This window comes from Pseudorca crassidens, chromosome 15 (genome assembly GCF_039906515.1).
Source record: "Pseudorca crassidens isolate mPseCra1 chromosome 15, mPseCra1.hap1, whole genome shotgun sequence".
Classification (NCBI taxonomy): domain Eukaryota; kingdom Metazoa; phylum Chordata; class Mammalia; order Artiodactyla; family Delphinidae; genus Pseudorca; species Pseudorca crassidens.
This window is the reverse complement of record NC_090310.1, coordinates 5666736-5685935: the sequence shown is the minus strand read 5'-3', so window position 1 is coordinate 5685935 and position 19200 is coordinate 5666736. Positions and strand designations below refer to the sequence as shown.

The 19200-nt window shown below is 46.1% G+C and overlaps 1 protein-coding gene across 16 annotated transcripts in view; it reads right to left on the bottom strand.

Moving 5' to 3' along the window:
* Positions 1-19200, bottom strand: part of TRRAP (transformation/transcription domain associated protein) — a 110966-nt gene that overhangs the window by 29672 nt on the left and 62094 nt on the right. For all 16 annotated transcript variants that reach the window (XR_010934791.1, XM_067705566.1, XM_067705574.1 and 13 more), the window contains 14 exons: positions 17908-18121; positions 17010-17135; positions 16427-16573; positions 15522-15721; positions 14844-14965; positions 14309-14522; positions 12211-12390; positions 9901-10047; positions 8580-8699; positions 8097-8384; positions 7811-7948; positions 7006-7118; positions 6440-6575; positions 3230-3421 (listed from right to left, as the gene is read on the bottom strand). Coding sequence is in view for 15 of the 16 variants with exons in the window: in XM_067705566.1 (XP_067561667.1) it covers positions 3230-3421; positions 6440-6575; positions 7006-7118; positions 7811-7948; positions 8097-8384; positions 8580-8699; positions 9901-10047; positions 12211-12390; positions 14309-14522; positions 14844-14965; positions 15522-15721; positions 16427-16573; positions 17010-17135; positions 17908-18121 (2337 nt within the window). In the remaining variant the exon portion in view is untranslated. The remainder of the gene's footprint in view (positions 1-3229; positions 3422-6439; positions 6576-7005; positions 7119-7810; positions 7949-8096; positions 8385-8579; positions 8700-9900; positions 10048-12210; positions 12391-14308; positions 14523-14843; positions 14966-15521; positions 15722-16426; positions 16574-17009; positions 17136-17907; positions 18122-19200) is intronic.

The following is a 19200-nucleotide window of genomic DNA, read 5'->3' as shown; positions in this document are numbered from 1 at the left end:
TATTTTGAGAAACTGTCAGACTGTTTCCAAAGAGCAAGCACTATTTTACCATCCTACAAGCAACATACGAGGATTCCATTTTTCTCCACATCCTCACCAATACTTGCTATTACCTTTTTCATTCTAGCTATGCTAATGTGTATAAAGTGGTATCTCATTGTGGTTATGATTTGCATTTGCCTAATGACTAATGATGTTGAGCATTTTTTTCATGTGCTTATAGGTCAGATAAAACTTTTTCAAATATTCCTGAACTGGGCTTCCCTGGTGGTGCAGTGGTTGAGAGTCCGCCTGCCGATGCAGGGGACGCAGGTTCGTGCCCCGGTCCGGGAAGATCCCACATGCCGTGGAGCAGCCGGGCCCGTGAGCCATGGCCGCTGAGCCTGCGCGTCCGGAGCCTGTGCTCCGCAACGGGAGAGGCCACAACGGTGAGAGGCCCGCGTACCACAAAAAAAAAAAAATTTTGAACTACTTCTATAAAGTCTGTGGTCTTTGTAGAATGTAACCACTAGAGTCTCTGCTCAGTTAGCTTACTGGTCAGCAAATGATTAGACAGAGATTTCCGTAAAGACCTGAAATGATAAGGCTCTGTGTGCCTTTTGCGGCATGCCCTCATCCCTCAGCCAGGCAATCTTCAATTCTGCCTCAGCCTTTACTTCCCACTTATACAGAGCCCCAAGGTCAGCCAGAGGTGAAAGCTTAGGATCTTCTCAAGTCTCTCCTGAGCATGTGTGCACAGGATGTATGTGTATGTGGTCTTCTACATTCCCAGGAATACGTTAAAGCTTTTCACAATGATATAGACAACTCATTTTCTAATCTTCGCTTTCCTGGGACTGGTGTTGCTACCTCAGGCAGCTGTGATATTAAACAACTGCCAGGGACTATTTCTGACAAACGCTCTCACATATGACTTTCTCTACTGAGCGAGCTCTGAGTCAGGTCAAATAGAGACAAACCCTGTGAATAGGGTTTTTCTAAGAGCTGTAGTGCTGGTTAAACAGTGCCAGCATTCTGGGGCTGGGTTCTTTTTCGGGGGTCTCTAAATCTGTACTGTCTTCCACTGGTGGCTGCTAGGCTGGTTTTCACAGCTACTATGGTTGGAAGCCGTTGGCTTTCAAGGCAGAGCTGGGGAGAGGGGTAATGGAAATAGGACAATTAAATGCCACAAACCTTGTTATTCTTACTGAAATACAGCCGTTTTTCCTTAAATGCTCCCTGGATTACTGCAAATCTTTAAATTTCAGAGTTGTGAAAGGTTGGTTTTAACAATTTCCCCCTTTGTGCCCATTGCTGCTATGAAGAAGTAAAACTTCAGAGGCCCTTATGCTGCTCTTCTGGACAACATGACAGCAGAGTCACTCCCTCTGCAACAGCGCTCAGACTCTGTGTTTCTTCCTGACTAGTGGCTGATCCAGGAGCCCAGTACTGATGTTTTCAGTAGGCCAAAGGGGTAGACACACCATCTAAAATCCCTATCATAAGTCTGGGGTCCTAGAGTCAGTTAGACAGGAATGTTGCTGTGCAAAAGCACCAAAACTTTTCCCCTCAGTGATTTTTTTTGAGGGGTGGTAGTTGAGGAGGAGGGGGGACAGACACAAGCTGTAGTTCGAAATACATTATAACTTATTAAAACATGATAAATATTTCAAAAAATTAGGCATTGTTTTAACGTTTATAGGTTTTGAAAAAAGGTACTTATATTTAATTTTTTTAAAATAAACACTTCTCTGAGCTCATCCTTTCTACCTCCTCAAACTCCTCAGACCCTAAAATTAATAGTTACTGAATGATCAAACTGAATCGTTTCCATAAAATCATTCTTATGTCTTTGTTTTCTATAAGATTTCTCAGCTATGCTGGTTGATAGTGCTACTTGGGGGAGGAAGTCATCTCTCTAAATGCAGTCAGCTTTGTAACCAAACTAATCAACAAATAACTGAGTATCAACTGTGACCACAGCAGTGGAAGAGAAACTGCCTTTAATTTCACTTCCAAAATTCCTGAATCAGGATTGTCTGAAATACTGCATTTTATACTCTGTACTTTGAATATATAACCACACAATAATTTCTATTTATTCACAACTGTGTTATTCATAGCAATACTTAGTCATTCATCCATAATAATACTCAGTCATTCTCAATATTTCTTGCATTGACAACTTTTTCCTATGTTCATGCAATAACTTTTTTCCTAACAGCTACGACATGCAACCCATCTTTGCCCTTTTAGAGGATGTGGAAGAAAAAGTCCACTTTAAATAAAGGCTTTAGAATATCTTAATAAACTAGATTAGAGATGTTATATACCTGCAAAATAACACTACCTTAGTGCACACCTTGAGAAAAAACCAAAAATAATAGATACAAAAAGGAAAAATATCAAAACAAAGCGATTAATTGCTTCAATGAACTTCTGGTTCACTATGACAACGACAAAATAATCTAAGTATATTAATAAATAACTATATCATTTAAAAAATCTATAAAAAACTACACTATAAAAATCAATATAGCAGTTTAAGTCTCAAAACTACTCTTTCAAGAGGAAAAAAGTATGACCATTCTGCCTATAGTTTTACTCATTCAATAACACTGGGAGCTGCTCCATGCCAGGTGCCAGATAAAAGAGGACAAGAGCTGACACAGCCCTTCGTGTGCGTGTGTGTGTGTGTGTGTGTGCGTGTGTGTGTGTGTGCGCGCGCGCGCACGCATTGGGGCTGGGAGGATGGAAAGAGGCATGTTCCATGGAGAAGGGCAGTGTGCACAAGGCGCTGTGGGGAGAGACCCTTTAGATCTGAGCCACTGAATGGTGGCTAGTGTGGCTGAACAAATTGTCAGAAATACTGAAGACGATACACAAAGGAAGAAGCCAAGGCACAGCCTATTTAACTGCAGTCTTAAGAGTCTCAAGAGGAGGAGAGACCTTTTCAGACTGAACAGTGGCATCACACTGATGGTGGTAAAGTGGGCATTAAAGAATATTCCTAAAGCAAAAATGAAAATCATCAAGATCACTCCTGTGGGACGGCTTCTGTCACCTAAATCCCTTGGAAGCACCAAAAATGAGACGCAACATTTTAGTCCTCTCTGTTTTGACTCTGGCCTTCCTTTCACCGAGGGTGAGTTTAAATGGGAAACAACAAGTGGAAGGAGTTTCCTCTCCCGTCCAGCTCAGCTTATGGACCTAAGCCTGGACAGGAGGAGCTCTGCTATGAGGGACCCACCTGAAGAAGAGGTGTGTGCACGTGGGACACCACATGGGGCAGCCGCCGCCACTCGCGGATGGCCAAGCTGCTGGCCATTTCCACCAGGCGCTCGATGAAGCTGAGCTGCTGCTCCTCAGGGTGGCAGATAGCCAGGTATCCACGGTACATGTTGACCTTCCACGCCATCTCCTTTGGACAACTTACTTCTACCTGGTTATGGAAGAATATCACATAGGAAACAATGGGTATACTTCCTCTCAGTGGAAAGAGTCAAAAAGTAAAGTCAATTTTTTGGTAGCCAGTTTGCAAAGCAATAAACAGAAATTAAGCTATAAATAGATACTCATTTTCTTTAGAGATGTCATCATGCTTTAGATTTTTTCTGGACACTCTCCTCTGCCGAATACCAATGAGTGGCCAATCTCTCTAACTATGGAGGTGCCACAGGCTCCTTGCTTTAAGGTCACTAGTAGTTCCAGAAAGGGGAAACTGATCAACACCATTATGACGGACCAGATGAAAAACGTACAAAGTCAGCCAGTGAATTTTCAAAGGATTAAATATGTGCTCATCTCCTCTCTGATAAATATCAGTAAAATTTTGAATTGTTTCCAATTCACACTGTTATCCTGGGAAATTCATCTAACTTGTTCCACATTATGTAGGGAAGCTGAAGGCAGCGATTCAGGTTTATAAGAATATGAGTGAACATTCATAAATTTTACTGTCATTTAAAAGCCGCACTTTATTATCTACTATAAAGTTTCCCCCAGATTTCTCATATCTTGGTTATCAGTTCTGATGAAGTAGACAGAGCCCAGAGCCATCACATTTCCTCCCACTGGCCCTAAGCCCAGGTAGAGGCTCCAGGTGTGCCCGGGAAAGCACCTGTGTTTGCCCACCACTTTCTGAAGAAGGCATTAGAACTCATTGCATTTTATCAGCCTTTTACAGAGCGTTTTTAAAAATGTAAATTAAAAAATTAAACTCTTTTCAAAAATAATCTCTGTGTATAAAAAAATGAAAGAACATAGAGATATTCTTAAAAGAATTTTATAGGACTTGCTGTAACAAGATCAATGAGACATTCATTGTGAAGCACCTTTGGGAAATAACAATAGAAATTACACACATCTTAGTCCCATGCTGCTCTCTGCACAAATGATGTAAGAGCAGCGATGGTAATAATAATGTGCTGACATAACACCTGGCCTTGCTTTCTGACATCTGACTTTTTCACAGCAGAGTCACATCGATGGCCCCTCTTAGTTCTCAGTAATCCAGTGATGAAGAAATTCAGGGAGACAACCTTGTGAACACATCTGCTTCCTACATGATCCTCTAAAATTACACCTAAAATCTTACATTTTCTGGACTTAAACACTATTTAAGACAGACTTTTGTCAATCACACCTGCCCTCTGTAACATTAAGAACAAAGGCCTGTCTTCTAATTTCTCCTCCACTGAAAAAAATTACCCCATTTATTAAGAACTACTACAAGCAGCCCCATCATCGCAAGACCCAGGAGGAAAAAGAAAGGTAATTTGATTTTTTTTCTTTTAAATACTGGTAAATGAGTAAATAAGTTAGTACTATCAAGACCATTTGAAATTAATTTACTGCAGATTACCCAGAGTGCTTATTAATATACTTTGAGCTTTTTCTAACCAGTAGGTGCTTTAAAATTTTGGGAAAGTAATCAAGAATTTGTGAAAGAAGAAGATCATTTGTCAGACCTATGGACAGTATGATACTGCACATATCCTGCTAAGTGAAATCTTGGAAAGGAGAAAAAGAAACCATTAGAGTGAGCTATAAATACTTATTTATAGTATAAATATTTTTACACTGAGATAAAATAAAGGAGAATGTTTATCAGAATAAAGAACAATCAACTGTAAATGCAACCTGTCAGCAAGCTATTTATTTCTGTTTACCTACATAAGTGATTGGTTATTTCTCAGAGTAACACCAGCTCCCTGCATCAGGTGAGCCATCTCCCGGGTCCCACCCTGAAAGCCCAGACCCTGGGCTCTGTGATCACTCTGTAGTTAACAGCTTGTGACTACTTCAGTTCTTCGATCTTTTGCATTTTGTTTAAAAGCAGCAGAAGTAACAAAATAAGCATGGTATCCACAATACAAGTTAAAATTTTAGGTTAATCCTTTCAAACAAAGTGGCCTACAATCTCAATGTGCTTTTGAATCTCCATATTAAGGAAGGAGAATCATTGGTGTGACTGTAAATAAACCCTTACTAGGTAAAGGGGGAAGGTGAGAACAGACAGTAGTGTAAACCCCTAAACCCCATAACACTGACACCACATAGAAAAGGTCAAAAACTGAGCAGCAGCAGCAAAGAAAAGGGGTCAAGGGAGAAAATCACAGAAGGCTACAGATGCAGGAAAAAATAAAGAGCAACAAGAATAGCTGCTTTCACAGACCACCCAAGGCTTTGATGATGGTGATGATGGTGGTGACAGTGATGATGATGATGATGATGATGACGACGACGATGACGATGACGATGACGACGACGACGTGGGGTTCAGACAACACAGCTGCACTGTCTGACACCATAACTTCTGATGCCCTGACACAGGCTTCCCAGTGTGAAGAAAGAAAACTGCACCTCTGTGCCTGCTCTCCCATCATGCACTGAATTCCTCTGGATGGAGTTTAATTTTTGAAAATGTAGCGCTCAACCACGTTAATGGCTCAAGTTCACTTACACTGCACAATTAGCACTTCTGTAATGCAAGGCATGCTTTGAATGTGATACTGTTTTCATGTAACAAACTTACTAACAGCAGCTACTGTGCCAGGCCCTGGGCTTGTACAATTCACCTTTGCTATACTCACTGCTGCAGAGCTTCTGCCAACCAAGTCCACCAGTACAATTGCCTCTGTTTTTCCAAATTTCTCCAGACATTACTGTTTTCTCAGAGAATCCAAGGTCTCCACCTGATACTTTTTACTGTAACTCAATAATGAACTAATACTTAAGTTATAATTTAAGTCAAGCTCAGGAAAGATGTTAGTGATAACCCAAAATAACTCTTGCTTTCCAAGCGCTCTCTTTCATCTGTCAAAATGCCCAGCTTGCTGTGAGTGAAGGGAAATCTCCAGAGACTCACAGCTTTGGCAACAGGGTCCCACTCAGCTGTGGAGACTGTGACCTGAGCATGGATGAGTCACGGGATGGGCAGGGAGGGGTGGGGTCTCACCTGCACCAGCGCCTCCTTCATGGCGGTCCAGTTGGACACCCGCCAAGCACACTCCAGGACCAGGTAAGGGTTAATGTGACCTTTGGACTGGCCGTACTCCGTCAAGGCTTCCCACTGGTTCAGCTCCTTGGAGCACCTAGAGACCAGGGATCCAGGGCCAAAGCTCAGTGACCACACCCACAGATGGGATTTTAAGTCATTTCCATTCCACCGAAAGGAAAAAGTATTTCCCCCCCACAGAGAAGGGTGGGCTTCTGCGGGATGCTGAGGTGCCCCAGGGCAGTAAACTATGCGCGCCCCTGGAGCAGCAAGAACCGCAGCCCCTGCAGCAGAGAGCTCAGAGCTCCGGAGCCTGTGGAGAGCAGGAGTCATTCACTGTTTCTCCAACACACTCTCAATTACTCAAGACTTTAAAAGCTGTTTATAGGTTTTTGTTTGTTCTTTTCTTCACGGGGCCATAAAGAAAGCAGCAAAGTTCCCTCTTAAAAACACTCATTATGAGAAAATTTCAGAGATTCTCACTGGTTTCCTTAACTGATTCTTGAACACGTCACTGTTCAGCTTACCGAATCCAGTGGTCCTCCCAAAGCTGGTATTCTGGGAAAATAGCAGGGGATGCATTACTCCTCTCATGTTCTTTCTTGGCTTTATCCATTGCCTTTTCATATGACTCTTGTGCCTAAAAAAGTTAAACTGCTTTCAAACTGCGGTTTAACTAGAAACTTTTACATGACCATTGCTCAATTATTTAGGGCAAGTTGCATCACAGACCCAGGGGTGTCTCGTTGCTCTTCTCTAAGGTCACCCAACACCCAGAATTCTCCATTCAGAGAATAGAAGAGAGTGGAGGAGAAGGTGCGTAATTCCCCACATGCAACGGAAGGAGCGGGAGGGAGACTGCCCAGTCCCCGGGTTCATTTTTCCATCCGTCAGAGATGAGAGCAGGGGCCACAGCCCGTGCCTCTGCCTCTGGAGTTTCTGTGGCTCAGTGTCCTACACGCGGCTGCGACCATACCTGCGACCCTGACCCACACTACAGTGAAAGGACGGGCACGAGGATTAAAATCTCACACTGATCACAATCTACCTACTACTTCCAACAGGATCAATGACTGTAGATAAGAAGCATCCACATTAGCAACTAACAGTAAATGAGGCAGGACTGAGCTTTAAAAGTGTTCACGTCCCATACGTATGTTTCTCTGAAATTGAGACTTTAATCTAAGAGTCTTTATGTGGATAAATAAATGCTTCAAAGAAAAACAGTAAATTTCTTATTTAGACACGAACTGACTGGAGGACACACTAAAGAACCACTATAAACGCCTTTCACCACCCATGTGACCTGGACGTCCCGCCCGACGGCACTACCTGCTCGAAGAACCCGTGCTGCTCATAGGCGATGGCCGTCGCTGTCTCCGAGTACTTACAACGCTTCTGCCACAAGCCCGCCCACATGTCTTCCTCTTGTAACAGAGAGTAAAGCTCAGCGAGGGAATCCAGAATCTCCTGAAACACAGGTCGCAGTTTCTGAGTGCTCATGACAACTGCCTTCCCCCTGCCCCAACAAAGCAACTTCACGGTACCTAATTTAAAATCACTGGGGAGATGTTTGCTGGGACCACGAAGCCACCAGCAAAGCAAGGCGGGGCCTCACCTGCTGAGGCGGAGTGATGCTCTCCTGCTCGTAAAACTCGGCTGTTTGCTTGGGCTTAATCTGCAGGCTCAGCCCTTTCTCAAAGGCCTGGTGCTCGAGCATCAAGGTGGAGCGGAACCAGAGGTTGTGGGTCTTCCCCAGGTACTTGAGCACGCAGGGCCGGATGGGGATGGGAGGGACACACTGGGACATGGCCTCCACAAAGCAGTTGAGAGCGCTGGGCTGGCAGTCCCGCTGCACCTGGTGGCTGCCGCTGCACAGGAATGGGCTGATCTCGCCAGCCAGAGCCTGAAACCCAAGAGCAGGTTGACCTGGGTCTCGTGCAAAAATCAGCCCGTCTTTACCCTCTCACTCAGCATCTGGGATATTTTTGATAATTCACTCTTGGATAATACTAGTTTCCTCAGCCATTGAAACTTAATCAAATACTTATCAAAAGCTAAAACTATATTTTTCAAAAGAGGACTTAAAAAACAGACTCACATGCTGCTGTCTGTCAGACAGGATTTTCCACAACCTGGGGAAAAGCTGGACCCACGTCTTTTCGGCCAGCGTGGTGGAGATGTGGCACAGCTGGACGAAAGCGCTGAGCAGGGCTCCAGTCTGCAGAGAGGAAAGACCGGTGTAGCGGGCAAGGGCTGGTGCTGAAACCCCTGCCATGCGGCTGCCCCACGCGTCCCTCCCTGGTCAGGAAACGTTACTGCCCCACCTTACCACACGCTCCTCCACTTCCAAACTTTCAAAGACCTGAACAAACGTCATGCCACAGTGAAACACAGATTCTGAGCACCACAGACCCCCGGTGTGCTTAGCAGCTGAGCCAGGACCTGGGTAAGGGGCTCACCAGTGACACACCTACATTTTTAACTTTCAAGGGCATTTCGTATTACTGATTCCACCAGGCCCGAGAAGTACGAACTCAATGCTGATGCTGAAAGTGCAAACGAGAGGCACACAGGCACCATCAAAGCAGAGGCTACTGAAGACAGGAAGAGGAAACAGGAGAAGCATACACATACTAGCTAAGCTATTTGCCAACAGGTGTAATTCTGAAGAACAAATCAAGAACCATGAAAGTTCAGAGTCTCTGCAATTGACAGCGGGCAAGAGTTGGACAGGTGCCTGGAATGCACAGGGCTGAACCAGAACACCCCACAAATGGGGTCCGAGTTGGAAACCAGGGGCCCGGAGTGTATATCAAATCCACAGATGCGTTTGATTTTGTCCACAGCTCCGTGGTTTTTGAAGTATGAATTTCTTATAAACAGCCACGTTTCTGGCTGCTTGAAGCCCAGCTCCCCACGTGGCATCAAGAAGCCGGCGCTGAGGGGCTCAGGCACACACTTGCCGTCCCTCCATGGGCCCTGCTGCCCAAGACGGAGACACACACGTCACATCATGTTGTCCTTTTTACCCAACAACAGGGAATTCACTCTCATACCCACATCTCTATTAAAAATGCAAAACCCAAGGATACAAATATTCCAAGGAAAATGGAAGAAAACATTTAAGTGGAAAATACTCCTACTTGCTACTCAGGCTGCCCAGTGAGGAAGGCCATGAGGAAACGAGCCTGGCTGACCTCATGTGGCTGCTCCCCTCACCCCGGTCAGGGCGTCAGGGGCCTCCTTGCTCCAAGTCAGTGGCAGAGGCCAAAGTACTCAATGGCCACGAGTATCCACAGACCTGGCTACAGAAACGCTCACCTCGAGCAGTGAATGGGGGAGTCCATGGGTTCATGGACTGTTCAAAATGTTCAGGGGCAGGGGGAGAACCACAACTATCCCCCCAAATTTGCACAGACCTTCACTTCCCGGAGCGTATCAAGAAATTTGTCGTGTCTGTTGGTTAACATATGCAGCTGGTTTCCAATGTCCTTTTCCGAAAGTTCTTTGGTTTTGGGCGTGCTGGTCTGATCTCCAGGAGCTAGTTCAATATCTATCTCCACATCCTAAAAAACAGAAACAAACATGTAAAACCAAAAGGTCAATTGAAGAAAATCAACAATCACAACTCCTGTAAACTTCTTGTTACACTTTTCGTAAATAAAATGTTAGTTTCTTGGAAGTTTATGATTAAATAATCTTGAATTCTAAAATAAAAAACAAGCAGATTAAACTAGACCTGACCTAGCTCTCTTTCTTACGTGACACTATAAAAATGTCACCATTTTGCTTTCATATGTGGATTATGGAAAGCAAAGTTAAAAAGAAATTACAACTTTAGGGATTTCCCTGGTGGCGCAGTGGTTAAGAATCCATCTGCCAATTCAGGGGACATGGGTTCGAGCCCTGGTCCGGGAAGATCCCACATGCCGCGGAGCAACTAAGCCCGTGCGCCACAACTACTGAGCCTGCGCTCTAGAGCCCACGAGCCACAACTACTGAAGCCCACACACCTAGAGCCTGTGCTCCACAGCAAGAGAAGCCACCGCAGTGAGAAGCCTGCGCCCCGCAACAAAGAGTAGCCCCCACTCGCTGCAACTAGAGAAAGCCTGCGCGCAGCAACGAAGACCCAATGCAGCCAAAAATAAATAAATAAAATAAATAAAATGCAACATAGCTGCCTGGCTGTCTTGCTCATTCAGATTAATAATACTGTCAGGCCAATGCACAGAACCTTGCTGGCATGGTGTTTTACACAACTCATCCCCCAAAAAGAATGAACCTTATTTCTCTCTGAATTTTCTGGGAAGTCACAGTCAAAATCCAATCATCGGACTAGGCTCTAAGTCACGCTAGTGGCCATTTGGTGTGCGCCCTGAAAATGCAGAAGAATCACTTCAAAGCTGGTAATTTATTTCACACGGGAGGACGACAGAAAGAGAAAAAGATTCTATCACCAAATGACCTAGTGCTTAGCAACTAAGTGAAGAAAATTCTTAATTGTAAATAAAATAAGTGGATGTCTCACATACAGAAGAGGGTACCAACTACCCCTTTTAAAGCAAAGAGGGTACCCTCCTCCTTCAACACTGATTGGCTGTCTTCTAACACCCAACACTCCAGGCAGACTGAGCTTCCAAGGGCCAACACCCTAAAGGAAACAGCTTACAGACCAACACCCTGCGTGGTGTCAGCCACTCCACACGGGGTACTGACAGTCAGCAGCACCAAGGCTCTGCCCTGCCGGTCGGGTCTGGGCGCCACAGCCGCCCCTGCCAGGACTGGGTAGAGACACAGGAGGTTCACAGTAGGTGGACCGCGGAGCCAGCTAGAGCCACAGTTCCTTCATGATAGCGTCACTTCCTGGAGCAGTGCTTTGTAATACAACACGGGCTACCCCTGACTTGGGGAGAACAATCACCAAAGAGTAAAATACCCTTTGCTCAGCAGCACAGCCCATGACAAAGTGATCTCTCTCAAAATTTAACGATGAGACAAGGTGCTTATCGATTCTGCCTTTAAAAACATCTAACTGAATGGAAATAACCCAGTGTCCATCAACAGATGGATGGATATTATTCAGTCATAAAAATGAATGAAACCTTGCCATTTGCGACAACATGGATAGGCCTTGAGGGCATTATGCTAACTGAAATCAATCGTATGATTTCAATTTTATGTGTAGAATCTAAATACACACACACAAGCTCCTAAATACAGAGAACAGACTGGAGGCTGCCAAAGGCAGAGGGTGGCAGGCAGGTGGAATGGGTCAAGGAGTCAAAAGGTACGAACTTCCAGTTACAAGATAAAGAAGTCCTGGGGATGTAACGTACAGCATGGGGACTGCAGTTAACAATGCTGTACTGCGTATTTGAAAGTTGCCCAGAGAGTAGGTCTTAAAATTCTCCTCACAAGGAAACACTTCTGTAACTACGTGTGGCGATGGATGTTGACCAGACTCACTGTGATGATCGTTTCGCAGTATATACAAATACCAAATCACTACACTGTACACCTGAGACTCACAGGATGTACGTCAATTATACCTCCACATTAAAGAAAGGAAAATATAAGTATTGAACACAGTACCACGTTCAGAGCTTTCAGGCAGAGAGAGGTCTTAACACATTGCTCTTGCCCTAAAAATATTCTAAGGCTGATACAAAATTCTCCAACAGGGATGGGAGCCCTGCGGTGGAACGGTGGCACTGTGCGCTGGGCGTTACCTCCTCCTTGGACTCGCTGTTCTCCCGCTCCCGGGGCTCCTGCTTGACGTGTGTGACCATGGCGAAGGCCGCGCGGTCGTGGCTATCGGCCAGGTTGATGACGTTGGTGATGGATGGGAGCATGGCGCCCTGGCAGCTGGTCCCGATGGGCGTGCTCTTCTCACACACGGCCAAGAGGAGCTGGAGGGGGTTTGCGGGAGAGAAGACAAACCTGGGATGCACGCCTGGTGCTCCGGTGTGTGGACCCCATTAACCCCGAGTTGCCTCGACCAGCACATGCTGATGACCCCAGTCCCCAGCTCGCTCTACACCCTCCAGCTTCGAAAGGAGTCTGGCCCTCTCTCCCAGCGGCCCCACTCAGGTACCCCTGACTCCGTGTCGAGGCGTAAACTGGGCATCTCTCTCCCTACCAGACAGGACTCCTCCCCTGTCCTCTCAGAGGCGTCTCCCAGGCAGGAGTGCAGCTGCTGTTGCTCCATCCGCCCATTTTCCCGTCTCTCTCGTCTCCCACTCACCTCACCGGGTCCTGCCGGTATCACCTCCTGAACAGCCAGGCAGCCGTCACCTCCTGCCCAGACACAGCTTCCTAACTCATCTCGACTTACTCTTCTCAAACTCATCTTATTCCACAAGCTGACATCGGCACCCCCTCCCGACACCCCCAGGGGCTTCGCACAGTCCGCAGGGGATGGTGTGAGCTCCCTAGCGGGGCACCCATGAGGTGACAGTCCCCACGTGCACGCGACACCCCCGAGACTATTCCCCGAAGCCCCGACCCGGCTCACACCACCCCCGACCCAGCCACTCTTGCATTCTTACTGAACACCCACTATGTACTGTGTGAGGCCCTGGAGATTCGTTTGTCAACTTCACAGAGACAGTGCCCCCGCCCGGTGAGGCTGGAGTGTCAGAGGGAAGGACAAGACCAACATCAACACATAACACACACACGCTCATCGTGATGATGCAGCCCAGGGAATGGGCAGGCGACAGAGGATACAAGGGCGCCTGCTTCAGTTCAGCGTGGGTGTCAGGAACGTGGCATGTGTGAGAACCCGGGAGGCCAGTGAGGCTGGAGACTAACGAGCGGGGGCAGAGGGGCAGCACAGGGCTGGAGAGGGGCCAGCGAGTCGGTATCCTGGAGGTGGGGTCTTGTGCTGGGTACAAAGGCAAGGAGCGACACAGTCTGCTTTACTCTATCAGAACAAGTTTGCAACAGTAAGAACTGTGGCGGGCAGGAGAGAAGGTGGGTGAACACTAAGGACACCATTCCTGTCATCTTCGTGAGCCAGAGAGGGGAGGGAGAAAAGCGAGTGGCCTTGAACTGGTAACACCTGGCGATGGACCAGACACACAGGACGAAGGAGGCAGGACAGCAGGTTCCTAGCTGCGCCCTTCAGCCTGCCCTGTCCTCTACATGGTCCAATGTCTTTTTCGTCTTTGTCACTTCCTACCCCAGGGCTTGGCACCTAATGGCAATCGGTAAGTCTCATGAAAGAATGAAGAATAAATCAGGGAACTCTGCCCACTGTGTTGCCATTTGTGAAGTTCCAGATACTGCTATTTACAACACTAAGAAAACGTATACTCAGCACCAAAGGAAACATGCCAACAAGCTCTCACTGAAACCCAGTGCCACAATTCCCTTCTTTTCCCTCAAAGAGAATTTCACAACCTTGTCTCACTAGACAAAGTGGTCTGGTAACCTATTTGCACAGCATCGGTAACCTGCTTTGGAAAACCTAGGTGGCCTGATGCAGTATGTTTGTTGGTGATTAATCCAGAGAATGAAGCCAGAAGTTTGACTACAATCCCGTGAACAACATCAGAGACCATCTGAACTGCTGTCCCCTGAAACAGCCTGACCGTTCACACAGGGCCTCATCTCCAGCACCCTGGCCTCTTGCACTAAGGGGTCAGAGCCCATAGCGTTGTCAGGCTGGTCTGGCCTGGCTGCTCTATCCTTCCTGCTTTAAGTCTTTTCCCTTCCTACTAGAGATTAAAGCGGTCTTGTGGTAGAGATGTCTGATCTGTCTTTGCGTGTGTAGACACCCGGCCCCAGGCCCCCCACACGGACCATGAGCTGGGTCCGTCCTACCTCAATGCACTGCTTGATCCAGAAGTGGCTCCCCATGGCCTCCCAGTTCTGGGAGCAGGTCACGTAGAGCAGGCGCTCGTACACGCGACGCTTCATAGAGTTGTCGAAAACCTCGAAAAACTTGGCCCTGATGAGCGGCTGGGCGCAGCGCAGCCCAGAGAGAAAGGCAGGCTCAAGTTTCGCAGTCAGCTCGCTGCCAGAAAGCGTCTCATCCCTGCAATCCAAGGAATGACACCGAGATAGCAGAGCTACGCAGGACGGGGGACCCTCAGGCCGTAAGCAAATGAGCAGTGAACAAGTGGACACCAGCTTTCCGAAAAGCCTCCATGAAGGCCAAGAGTGTGTTCCAAATCGTCCTGGGCTGATGCAGCATTTGAGCAAAAAGGCTCATTAATGATGCCAAAGTATGTTATGTGATTTAAATGAACATTTAAAATTTAGATATAATGAAAAGATTAAAAAGTCACATTACTGGCTAGTCAGAGAGCACGCCAGGGACTGACACGAGCAACATTTGATAAATTGCTGTGATTACCTGTAGACGTAGTTAACAAGGTCTAAAAACTGTGCATTTAGTTCAAGGTCTTCTGGAAAACGCTTTTCGATGTAGGTCATCATTTTCACAAGCAAAATGGACTTCTCCCGGAGTGTAGGTGTCTGTACAAATTTGTTTTTTAAAAGAAAAGGTCAATTATTTCTGTTTGAAAAAAGACATGCTCCCAAGTATTTCAGCCATATGCTCTATCAATTTTTAAGCTCTTACGATCTTGTCAGGTAAAATAAGACAAGGCTGTTTCTAAATGGTTCTTCGGATGCTCAAGATCAAGACAGGTGCCAACATAAAAGCAACTAAACTAAAAAACAAATCAGAAGTTTGAAAGCATCTTACTAAATCAAATAATAACCCCTCATCATTATTATTTTTGGCTTAACTTCACCACCATAGAAGACTAACAAGTAAGGTTCATTTAACGTTTTAACAGAAGTAAAACCTTATAAGATAAGTGACCAGTTATTCCAAATTTCTGTTTAAAATCTGTTAAGCACAGTGAGAAAAATCCACCGTAAGGGAAGATTCGGTGAACGCAAACACTGGAGAAAAAAATGTTTTCTTTGAGAACTTGCAGAAGAGCTTAGAATGCGACGCCTGAATTTCCTTTTACACACACAGGAAGATCACCTGGCCAGAGCACAGCCCCTCTTCGCAGCTCACCTGATTGGCTGCCATCGGGGAATTATTTTTAACCCATTCTTCCACAATTTTAACCACGGCCCGGAGCATTTTGGCATCGGGGGATTTCTCAATGAGGGAGGTCAGGATGGCCTGGATGAAGTTCTTCCTCATCTCCATGCTCATCACAGCTAGGCGCGTCTTCACCAGCTCCAGACTCAGCATCACCAGCTCACTGGTTCCTGCTCAAGCGGAGAAAGAGCCCAACGATCTCTACCAACTTGCCTGAGCAGGCAACCAACCACCCGCACTGCATGGCACTCTGGATTCTGCCCATTGCCTCCCCAAAATATCTTCTCCTGCAACTAGAGCTCTGGGATTTGAAGTGCCTCACGGCTTTCTGACTACTCCGCCTTGCCAGGGGGGCCCTATAAGAGCCTCCTCACAGGGGAAGGGATGATGGAGCTGGTGGGACCACTGCAGGAAACCCCGCATACAGCCAAGCCCTGAAGTCACATGCATGGCACTGGTGCTCCGAGGGGCAACTGGAAGAGTGACAACCGCAGCTCCCTGCCACACACCAACATATCGCCGATTCCTGAAGCTCACAGCTCAGGTCTGGAACCAGTGACTTAATTCTTCTTCAGAAATAATAGTTCTGATAATAGCAACCTCTGTTTTATAGCAAAATTGTTAGATAACTCTCATCTAGTGATGAATGTTGCTCAAATTTCTTCATTCTTACATTCACAATCTTTAAATCAGTTCATTTTAAAAGTGAGTCTTTTTATGGTTGTAAATGAAATGCTCAGGACCTCTTTGTGAAGAGCAAATGATACTGAACTGCATAAAAACAACAGACATTCGTGTTGGCTTTAGAATCTAATCACAGCCGGCACGTTTAGGTGTTGAAGCCTCAGGGAAGAACACGGGGCCGAGCCTGTCACCTGAGGTTGCTTCCGTGCTGCCCGAGGTGGCCTGCGGGCTCAGGTGCTCTCGGACCATCTTCTGCAGGGAGCGCATGAAGACCGAGATCAGCCTGTCGATGTAGCTTGGGTTGTTGCTGCAGGCAGACTTGAGGATCATCAGGGTCCCTGAAAGGTAGAGAGTGACAGGTGTTTTTTGAGAAAGGTCTTAAAAAATTGAGTAATTCACAAAAACGTACTACTTAAAACATTAAAAAATGTGCTAGACAAAAATGTGCCATTTCTGACAGAAGTACAGGTTAATCCCAAATGTCAACATTACAGGTGACCCTTAAACAACACAGGTTTGAACTCCATGAGTCCACTTACGCATAGCTTTTTTTCACTAGTAAATACTACAGTGCTACACGATCCGGGGTCAGCTGAATCTGTGTACAAGGGGCTGCGGACACGAAGGAACCATGTAAAATATACAGAGAGCCGACTGTAACTCATAAGAAGATTTTCGCCTGCAAGGGGCCGGCGCCCCTCGACCCCAGAAGGAAAAGCTTATCCAGTGCACAGCTGGACCACGCTGGGAAAACCACGATGGACACACGCTCACCAAAGAGCTGGGAGGGGTTGGCGCTGGTGGCCTTCTCGTAGTTGGTGAGTCCCTCATAGATGACTTTGCCCACCGCCGCGTAGAGGCACTCCAGCTCCTCGTACTTGGAGGCCACGCTCGAAGTGCCTGAAACAGTAGTGGGAACCTGGGCTCTGGGGTCCGGCTCGCGGGCCCGGCCAGGCTCTGGGACGCTAACTCTCCTCAGGCTAGCATTGAGCTTGGCTGTCTGGGACCTGCTGTGACTGACACAGGCACCTCTCACCGCAGGACGCGTGGTTCCCAGTTTACAGAGCTCAGTAACCACCTTTCATGCCACCAAGCCTCGCCTGAATACCCTAAATACACTTACACATGAGACGCCAAAATTCTACCTTGTAAGCTGTTCAGCAACTGACAACATATTTTAACCTAGCTTCCTTTAAATACCATATGGAAATGGTATGTTCAGCTGATGGAGAAAACTATTTCCAAAGCAGACACAAAACTGCTAATGCAGACTGCTACCATGAAGTTTTTACGTCAACTTCTTCTTCTTTTTTTTTTTTTTGTGGTATGTGGGCCTCTCACTGTTGCGGCCTCTCCCGCCGCAGAGCACAGGCTCCGGACGCACAGGCTCAGCGGCCATGGCTCACGGGCCCATCCGCTCCGCGGCATGTGGGATCCTCCCGGACCGGGGCACGAACCCGCGTCCCCTGCATCAGCAGGCAGACTCCCAACCACTGCGCCACCAGGGAAGCCCTCAACTTCTTTTAAAGAAAGTTTAAAGGTACAAAGAAAAGCAGAATAATAAAATGCTCACTATAGTAACAGGAGAGGATGAGCATTCTCAGCTAACAAGCTCTGTGCCCACCCATCCACTCGGAAAGAAAGAAAGGCGCCAACAGCAAAGGTCACATACTTGGCTCCGTTGGGAAAATACTCATGAGGCGTGAAAGAAGGCTGTGGACGGCTCGTAACACTTTGGTGTTTCCGCACGTCATACAGGCTGCGATTCCACGCTGCAGGGGTTTGAAGCTGCTCAGGATGGCTGGGGACTGCAGCACTGTCAGCAAGAAGCTCAGCACTTCCAATCCTGTGCATATGTTTCCATAGTTCACTTGATTGGGCTGCTCCTGGAACGGAGAACACAGGCCACACACAGATGAGATAAACAGTACAGCGAATTACAAACAGAAACCAAGCGAAATTAAAACTACACGTGTCAATAAGTACTTGGAAATGAAATAAACAACCACTGAAGAATAAACACATTAGATACATAAACGACCACCATATTTTATTAACACAGTAGGATTTCGTAATCTTCCTTTTAATAAATTTGCTTTAAATATTTAGTCAAACTTCCCTTAAGCTCATGAAAGATATTAATATTCAATATTTAGTACTAAAATTTTGAAAATCACTAAAATCTGGTTTAAAAAGGCAACTGTTGCAATGAATTTTGCTTTTTTCTCACGTTTTTAGTTAAAATACACATATCCTTCCAAAAGGAAGTATCTTTGAACCTGTGTATCATGAAATCAATCGAAGAGATTGTCAGCATTAAAAAAGAAAGAAAGAAAAAAAAACCAAGAGAATAAAATAGAAAATAGAGTACAAGTTTTACAGTAAGGACTTAAGTTTGGCCTCACAACACGTGTCTGTGGCTGACGCACACACATGCCCTGCAGGTGCACCGTGTGTGTGCACTGCTGTGAGGCAGATCATGGGGAAAGGCAGGAAGTCAGTGTGAACAGACCCATCGCCCTCAGAAAACGTCAGCCTGTGAAGGGGCTGAACTTGATTCAATGGTGACTACATTTGATAGGAAAATAATTTGACCTTTCAAAGAGAAAAAGAGGAAAGAAATCCGCAAATAAGTTAAGCAGCAAGCATGTGCCGCAGACTCAGGGGGCCTATTACTCTGTTTCCATAACACAGGTTAACCTGTGTAGCCTTTCAAAAAACTTGAGCAATGATACTAATCTTTGCAGCACAAAATAACAAATGCTTACAGTAGGTATGATCATCCTGAGACCAAAAGCTTTCAAATTTCACCACAGAACTAGATAAACTGAACTGTATCCTGGTAATGAAATGGATAAGGCAAGAGAACAGCTTCTGCAACCTCCAGAAAATTACAGAATCGTGGTTTTTACAGAAACAAAAACCACCAAAAAATCCAACAAATAATCAGCCATCTGGGGCTATC